The sequence below is a fragment of the Trichosurus vulpecula genome, chromosome 1, assembly GCF_011100635.1.
Source record: "Trichosurus vulpecula isolate mTriVul1 chromosome 1, mTriVul1.pri, whole genome shotgun sequence".
NCBI lineage: Eukaryota > Metazoa > Chordata > Mammalia > Diprotodontia > Phalangeridae > Trichosurus > Trichosurus vulpecula.
The window spans coordinates 258,935,264-258,944,684 of NC_050573.1; the positions used below are offsets into that span (position 1 = coordinate 258,935,264).

The window sequence follows — 9,421 nt, forward strand, 5'->3', positions numbered from 1 at the left end:
AAGAGAATTATTGGAAAATATTAGAAGGATAGAGATAAGACAGTCTAAGTTTTGTTACTGTTAAGAGTATCTGGATTCAATCAGTTAATCAGCAGGCCTTTATTAAGCACTGATGTGCCAGGCATTGGCAATAAAAAGACAGAAGGAAAGCAGTCCTTACCCCCAAGAAGCCTCCGTTATAATGGGGAGACAGCATGCGTAAAAATAAGCTTGCAAAGCACATTCGAAGCAGGTCAGAGGTAGGACAGGGAGGAGACAAGGAAAAGCCTCATTCACTAGAAGGTCCTTGGGCTGACTCTTAAAGGAAAGGCCCAAGTAAGAAGGAAGAGTATTTCTGCTCATAGGAGCCACAGGGGTTGACCTTATAGACCTGGGATTCATCTGACAAGAAATGAAGGGCTCTTTTATTCTTTTTGCCAAATCCTTCCTGGGACAACCAAGTTTGGGAAGATATAGAAGTCCAAATGTTGGTTTTTGAAGACATAGTCTTGAGATGTGATTAATTTTCAAGTTACTGAAGGCTTCCTGCCTCTCCACCAAAAATAGACATCCTTTTCTATTAAAAAAAAGTCATCAGATAACCTAGGACACAACCTTCCATCCTCATGCTCCAACTCAAAGTGTTAAATTTCCAAGACAAATGACCACCCCTTTTATTATCCGTATTTACCTTTCAATTAATGCTGAACTGGAGTCTACTATTGAAGACTAACTAATCTGTCCACTCTTCCCCTCTGGAATTCTCATTGAGCTGTGGTGCCTGTCTTTCCTTATCAAACTGGAGCTCTCTCACCCCCATCCTTTTTCCTTAGTCCCATCAGCGTGCACAGAGCTAAGGCTCCTGCCGTTCAGGATCAGGGCCAATGGAAGTGCATCCCCAGGGAGTGGTAGGAGCCCAGCTTTATGAATGCTTATGCTGTGCTAACACATTGAATTTTCCAAACGATTCTTTCCCTCTTCACACAATATCTGAGAATAGGAAACTGCCATGAGGATCTCTCTCAGTTGTGGCTGATTTGCAGTTAGGTTCTATGTAATCATCTCATGTGTCCTACATTTTGTTTTGGTTTTCCCAGCCTCCCTGCTCTATCTGGTTATTAAGTTCTTTATTCTTTTGTCAGGGAAAAGGAGAAAATGTTTCTGTGATCATAAAATAGAACTGTGTGGGCCAAGATCTCAGAATTGTGCTTTATAACACATCCTTCTCTGAATTATAGATGCTGTCCTCCAGACCCTCAGAACTTACACATCAAGCCTTCACAGTCTTTTAGTAATATGGGGGAATTTGTTGTTCATGCCAGTAACCTCTAATAAAAGTTGCCTGGGGACAGCAGTTTTTGCAGCAGATGCATTGCATCACATATGTGCTGCACTTTGAACAGGAATTCTGCAGTGCTGTATAAAGCCGTCCTCACAGCTGTATAACCCTGTTCCCTTCTCATGAGCTCCTCTCTTAAGCAGCTTGGGACAAAATCTATAGAAACATAAGTGGGAGAACCTTCAAAAAAAAATCACCTTGGTGGCCCAGTGAATAGAGTGCCAGAGCAAATCTGGCCTCAGACACTTCCTAGCTCTGTGACCCTGAGCAAGTCACTTAACCTCTATTTGCCTCAGTTTTGCCTATATCCCATTCTTCTCCGTTAAAGTAGAAATAACTTATTGGAAACCAGTTATGAAGTAATATCAAATAATTCAAATGATACAATGTACTAAAGCATGGTTTACTATTATTGAGGGGTTGATGTACACATTAAAATAATTAACATTATTATCTGAGCTTATGGGACTATGCGTGAATGTATGTATGGGGGGAAGGGTGTGTATGTATATATGTATATATTTGTGTGTGGTTGTATAAGTAAAAGAATAGTTACATCTGCTAAGAGGTATAATGGATAGAGCAGGGAAGCTTAGATTCAAATCCTACCTCAGACACTTATTAGTTGTATGACCTTGGGCAAGTCATTTAACCACCAGGTGCTTCAGGCACTTCCCTAGGTCTTGTCTACAAAGTGATAGAAGTTTGCTTCTTGGCAGAGAGAGTTACTACACTGGAAAGTTCCTTATGCTGATGAAAACACAGATCTGTTGTATATTTCCAAATTCTTCTACTAAGAAAAAAAAACCAAGCATAATCTGAGCTTTCACATGAATAGGTCTTGATTATCCACATTGTGGATAATCTGTGATTTATTCCTCCCCAATTTGTTCCAGGTCCAGACTACAGAGAGAAGGCATTGGGTCCAGCCATTCCAGGTTGGGGGGAAAGGGTAATGCAAACATCTGAATGTATATAAATGTAGATCTACATAAATTTAAGTGCTTGTGTGAACAGATTCTTAAGGCAATACTCCCCTCCCCCAGGGCGATAGGAGTAGGAACATACCTCATTTTGGATTAACCATATATTTTTCTCCTGTTAACCCAGATAATCATGTCACTTAGTTTTCATTTTTTTCAAGGTAGAACAAATAAGAAATTTGGGGCTTAAAATAGGTAAATTTGATGTTTCCTGGAAATTTGATGTCATTTTTTAAAATAGTTTTTGAGTAGTTTTTAAGCTAATTTCTGAAATCATTTTAAAATATTTGAAATAGTTTTGATGTCATTTATTATCACAAATTAACATTTTCAATGTCAACTTTTAGAGTGAAGTATATGGTGACACCTCTCTGGAACTTGTTCTGGTAACCTCACCATTTGGGGGGTGGCTGAATCCTGAGACAATGTACTAAAACTCATCTCAGAGAAGTGTCCTTCACTAACAACCTATTTATGATTATTTTCTATATAGTTCCAGAAAATTTGGTTGTCATTTAACAGGAACACAGTAGAAGCAATAAATTAAAAGGTGAGAGAGGCAACCATGAGCAGCAAAAATGGCAGCCATAAAGAAGTGACAATAAGTAGCCTGATAGAAACAGAATAGGGAAAAAAAAATCTTTCCAAAGTGCATAGAAGAACTCAGAAAACACAGGTTTCAGGGAGCACTTAGGGGAGAAGCTAGTTGGCTGCCTGCTCAGAAGGCCTTGAAACATGTCTTGTGTTTGAGCAGAGAACAGTACAGTAGTGGGTGTTCCTCATGATAACTCATCAAGGAAAGGTAAGATTCTGTTCCGCAGTGGATCCCACAGAGGCTTTTAGGCCTTCATGAGTAGGATGGAGGCTTGGAGTCAGGAACACCTGGATTCTAAATCTGCCTCTCACACTTAACCACCACAATGTGACCCTGGGCCAGCCGCTGAATATCTCTTTGCCTTAGGCACACCTAGGGCTCACCCGCTAATCACAGAGGTTGTGATCTGCGTCAGACAATATCAAACAATAGCTTCTTCCTTTGTTAACATATAAATTAAAGATTTAGAACTGGAAGGAACCTTAGAAACTACCTAGTACAATTCTGTTCCAGAAAGACAACTAGAGTATTGGACTTGGAGTCCGGAAGAGCTGAATTCAAATCTCATCTTGGATACTTACCTAGCTGTACAGCCCTTGGCAAGTCACGTAACCTCTCTCTGTCTCCGTTTCCTCGCCTCCAAAGTGGCGATAATAGGAGCCCCTAGCTCACAGGGTGGTGGTGAGGACCAGATGAGACTGTCGTGTAAAGTGCTTTCCAAGCCTAGTACTATGCCACTGTCAGCCATCACTACTATTGACTCATTTTACAGATGAGGACACTGAGACCTCCATGTTCATTCAGTTACCAGGTCTTGTCTGTTCGGGGTCCTTAATGTCTGTGGCATCTGTCTCCTCTCTTCTCTAATGCAGATCCTCACCCCTGGACTGTTGTCATAATCTCAGATCTAATCAAGTCACCTCCACCCCTGAACAGTTCTCCATGACCTCCTATTGCCTCTGAGATAAAATACACAAAACCTCATCCGTGGCATTTAAGGCCCTCCACAATTTAGCCCAAACCTACCTCTCCAGTCTTATTTCACATTATTTTCATACATGTGTTCCCTGTTCCAATCCAAATGGCCCCCATGCTATGCCTCAGAGCAGACATTGCAGACCCAGGGTACTCTTTCCACCCTGCTTCTTCATCTTCTGTGGAAGAAGACAGGAAAGTCCATAAACCATTTCATAAACATTTCCAAAACTGCAAAATAATGAGTCTGGTGCCTGAATTAACTCGGCTACCAAGAACAGTTTATTTCCTAGAGGTTCCATAGAGCTAGGATTTCTGTTATAATAGGTTTTTTAGAGTCACGAGAAGTCTTCCCACTGCCCACATATTCCTGAAACACTGCTGATTATGTCACTCTTCTGCTCAAAAATCACCTGCCTAATAAAGTATAAATTGTTTATGTTGGTGTTCAAGGCCCTTACCATCAGGCTACAACCCACCTTTCCAGCCTTATCTCACACCATTTCCCTTCATGAGCTCTAAATTCCAGTCAAACCAAATTCCTCGCTGCCACCAACCCACCCCCTCCTGTCCCATCTTTTTTTGGCCTTCTTTAGGCCATCATCACCCATACCTGGAACAGACTCCTTGCCTGCCACCATCCCAACCTGTTAAAATCCTTCCCTTACTTCAAAACCTAGGAAAATGTAATCACTTTGATGGCAGGGTCTTCTGTGTGCCTGGCACATAGAAGGTATTTAATCAATGATTGTTGATAGACTGGCCCAGTTCGGATGCTGGATCTTCCCCAGAGCATCCTTTAATCCTGCCAGGTAGAAGCAAGCATTTCCTTTTGCAAGTGCCCCTAAGCACTGTGGACATTCCTTTGTACCCACCATGTTCTGCTCCCTGTTACATAGTGCATCTTGTGTAAGTATGTTGCTCACTCTGGTTGTGAGTGGGTTGTGGTGGGAACACAGGATCCCAGATTGAGGGCTGGGATGACCCTAAAGGCCTTCTAAACAAACCCCTCCTCTGATGGATGAGGGAAGTGAGGCCAAGATAATGGTCTTTGCCCAAAGTCACCCAGAAAACAGCAAGACTAAGATTTGAACCAAGGTCCTCAGACTCCACAGCACAACTCTGAGAGGAGCTGTGTCTTACTTCACCTCTGTGTCCTCAGGATCTTAGTAAAAAGGGTAGTTGGACTCCTCTGTATGAAGGACATGAAAGGACATTCGGGTTCTGTCCCATCCTAGTGCCAGCCACTGATCTCTATGTCCACAGGCCATATCTGGCCTGACTCACATTACTCTTAAACTTAAGTCTCTACTGCATATAAAATGAGAATTATCCCAATACAAATTGGAAGGAGTAAGGGCAGCGCATATATGCCTGAACCCAGCCCGTCTTCAGAGCAGAGTCAGGCTGCCCGTGTACACTGGGGAGGCGTGAGGGCTTCATTAACAGCAGAGGCTTTTTGGCTGAAGGTTTTCTGTCTGATTTGCAGGAGAGTCACACAGAGGAGCAAGAAGCAGAAGAGCGAGTTCATGAGCAGCCTCAGCAGCAGGAAGAATACTGACCCATCTTCGCATCTCTTGACACTTTTCATTTTGTTGTGGGAACTTTTCTTCTGGAGAATTGGAACATGTGTGGCCTCAAACACGAAAGAAACCCTCTGCTCTCCATCCGCCATTACCACGGACGTACTGCAGTGAGTGCCAGCCAAACCACTGCAATCTCTGCTCGTTACTTTGCCAAGTCGCATTAGCAAAAGTCTGCTCTCTGGCTGTCCACCTGAGAGATTGTAGGGTCACATTCTTTCAAGTTCACCACTTGGCTGCTTGAGATGGGTTCTGTCCTTTTCTTTCAAAAAGAATCCCCCCTCCCCCCAGCTTTTGTCTTAGTATGATACCGTTGTAATTTGATCTATGGTATTTATATTGGCATCTTACAACAAAATGTTACTAGATGTCACACACATTTGTGGTGCTTTGATGTTTGCAAGTCTGTCTGCCTTTGAGCATAAATTTGGTCAAATGATGAATTGGAACAAAGGGAAAAGAAGTACTTGAGAGTGAAGCCATAATGATAACGGCATATTTTCCTGGGTGAGGGACGGGAAGGCTTGTGCCACTACAAATCACATTATCTCTCTATTCACAAAACTAAAGACAAAATAATGGTTTCAAAGGACTAAAAGTCCCTTCAGTGTTTTACACATCAGCATGTTAGACAACCACACAGTATGTTGTTATTTTTGGAAGATCTGAATCCACTTGAGAGGGAAAAAAAAAAGAAACATCTCAATTTTCCTTGTTTTTCTCCCCTCTTCCCCTTCCCACCTCCTTACCCTGCCACCAGAGGTTTTCATGATCTTTTCTTTCTCAGGGTCCTATTTGGTGGATAAATAGATAGATAGATAGATAGATATACATACATACATAAATACATACATACTCCCCAAGATGCTGCTGCTCAGTATCTTCAGACCAAAAGGGTTCTGGGTATGTAGGTCAGTCAGAGAGTGACCCTACTGCCTTCTGCCCCCTCCCTCCCTTTCCTTATTGGTACCCAAGGTGAAAGATAGTATGGATTTCCATGTCCCTCTTCCAACATTCAACCTAGAGGAAGAGAGAGGACTGGCTAAGGTCCGTTGGCTGCCAGCTGGCTCCAGAACCAATGGTAATTCTTGAAGGGGAGTAAGTTCTTCTAAAAGAGTTACAATAAGAAATGGGTCGCAGCTAGCTGTCTGTCAAGGTTCTGTGCCTGCCATGACAAGAAATTTCACCTGAAATTGAAGTGACACTCTGATTAGTGGAAGCACAACCTCTAAAGCCCCTTCCAGCTCTAAATCTATGATCCTCCAACCTCCAAGGGAGACATTTCTGCAGTCTGGTATAGACTGTGCTGCCTAAGATGCTGCAGTCGTATGGCAGAAAGATCCGTGACTCCCAATACCATTTGGAATACGGGATTTTTCCTCTTCCTAGGCCCCTTCTTGTTGTTGACCTTTGCTAAACAGTGACAATTTATAAACAAAGATAGTAAATATTAATGTATTAAAAGCATTCCTTATTTTTTAACTAAAATTTGCACATTTTATTAGTCTCTTTCCGACTCCTCATCGCCTTTTTTTTTTTTCCATTTGCAGTTGGTGTTCCTTCTTGGTTCATTTTGCTTGGTTTCCAATTTTTGATTTATTTTCACTGGTTATTTGATTTAGCAGGTGCAACAAAAGCAAGAAACAAGTGCCCCTTCTCCCCACCCCCATACTCCCCACTTAACTAAACAGCTAAAATAAACTTCTGAATGATCTATTTTAAAGTTTTGAATTTATTTACTGATTGATTCAACTCCAATTCTAAATTCTCACTAGAGCGGAAGGTTTTTACTAATAAAAATCTTCTGCTCCAAATAAGTCTTTTGCAGCAAAGTGGTGTTTATTGAGTTAAATGTCCAGAAAGATGCTTGTATTTTGAGGTTTTGCTCTATATCCAGTATATACAATTCACTGTGGAAAAAAAATAGAAATTCTATGGGTTTTGTCTCCCTTTCTTCTCTCTATTGCTTTCTCTATACAGCAGACAGCTTAGTAGCTCACCCCTTTGAGGCTAGATAGGTTTTCTAGCCTGGCTCTCAACATTGACATCTCTCCCACCTGGTAACAAGTCGTGGTAATGCTATAAGTCTCCCACCTAACTTTATTTGCTGCATTTCTAAAGCTTTGTTCAGTCACTGCCTTGCTGTGCAAGTGCACAAGGAAATATGTGAAAGGAAATTTTCTTCCAAGAGACACAATAAACAATGTTATGGTACTGGATAGACAGGCAAATGGACAGCCTTCTTTTTTTGTCCTCACAAACCACAACTCTTAGTGGAAGCTATGAGCATGAGTTCCTGATGTCAGCAGCAACACCGATGCCAGGGCAATTGTTCCTCCAGGTCCCATCCCCTTTCTAGGGAACAGCTAGGTTTCGAAGTCTCTCTTCCAGAACCCGTTATATGATTCGCTGAATAATTTCCATAAGCTTCATTGATGACAATCCCCGAGAACACCCCATTCCTGCCATCTTCTCAGCTGAAAAATGTGGGTCAGATACACCTTCCTGTCCTGTAAAGCAGATTTACTTGCTCCATCGACCATATTTGATTAATCTTTCCTAGATTCCCACAACTTTGATTATTAGATCAAATTATTCTCCATTCTTTTAGAAAAGAACTAGAAAATTTTCCTCTTTCATGTTTCTTAACCACACTAAATTAGGCTTCATCCGGGTGAAGCAGGCCCTTCATAGGTTGTTGACATTTTCACATCATTTCTCTCTCAGTTCATCCCTTTCCGCAGGAGCTATCTGAACTATCTATGGAGGAAAGAGAGTCGGGTCCCTTTGCAGATCCTTTCTCATTAAGTGGTGAAAGCTGTGTTTCTCACCTCAAGCATCCTACGATATGTCTTCCTCCTTAGACCGCTGATGGCAATGACTGACCCCACTGCGCTAAGCAGCACCCCCTTGATGAAGACCTTTCCTTCTCCCATTCACATAAATTCATTCCCTGTCCACCCCGCACATCCACCTATCAAGCCGATTATAGCACTTTCACCGCTTAGGTCAGGCAGGAAGTATTGACGTAGAGGGCAAGGGGAAAACCCAGTCTCTTTCTAAGCAGAAACAAACAAAAACACCCCAGGTGACCCGAGAGAAGTAAACTCCAGCAGGGAAATGAGGCCTCCTCTTCCCTCCCTGGTGAGTATTCCTGTTATTCCGTTATGGTTTAATATGCATTCGTAATTACTTTTAATAAATAGTATACCATAAAGCTTTTGTTATAGATTAAATGTAAACTGAAAGGAATGTAAACATATGTATTGTTAATTATAAATAGATAAGTAATGGCATAATAGATGAAAAAGGCTTATTCAGATGTATCACACTCATTTTCCTTTACCCACCAACTGTCGCATGGTAGAGTAGATTTTTTTGTCTCTGAATATGTGAATAACTTGACTTGCGTTTATCTTTTTACATATTTAATAAAAAAAAGTTTATGTTAAAATCTTCATAGATCTATAGACTATTTAAATTTTTACTGTCAACAGTAGCATTTAATGAGCATGTGGATATATGTATAGGTTGCTCACATATGGGTTTACATGCATTATTGGAGGGTTTTTTTTTTTAAGTGCCAAATGTTTTAGCAGGAGATGTAAGCTCTACATTTCGGTACCATAGATTGCAGCCTTGTGAGGCATATGTATTACTCAGAGAAATTTTAATGAAAATATAAAGAGAAAAATAAAAAGAAATAATTCCCTTGAGAAACAGTTCCACTTGCCAGGACCTGAAACTCCAGCAGCAAGTGCAGTTCTATGAGGTAAAACTGGACAAGCCTGGGGAAAATGGGACTAAGGAGTAGGTACCAAGGGAGAGACTTCAGGATGGTCCCACGTTGAGCTCCGTAGCAAAAGAGAGAGGACTCTAGCCAAAAGGTCTATAACAACTCAACAGCTTTTTGAATAAGGATTTTTTTTTCTTCCCAATCCAGCCCTTTTTATGACTGACCTTGGCA

The 9,421-nt window shown here is 41.4% G+C and overlaps 1 protein-coding gene across 2 annotated transcripts in view; it reads left to right on the plus strand.

Moving 5' to 3' along the window:
- The window catches only part of MAPRE2 (microtubule associated protein RP/EB family member 2), a 198,502-nt gene extending 189,588 nt beyond the window's left edge, over nt 1-8,914 (plus strand). For both annotated transcript variants that reach the window (XM_036756997.1, XM_036756990.1), the window contains one exon: nt 5,361-8,914. In XM_036756997.1, coding sequence (XP_036612892.1) covers nt 5,361-5,432 — 72 coding nt within the window. In that variant the 3' untranslated portion in view covers nt 5,433-8,914. The remainder of the gene's footprint in view (nt 1-5,360) is intronic.
- The last annotated feature ends 507 nt before the right edge of the window (nt 8,915-9,421 follow it).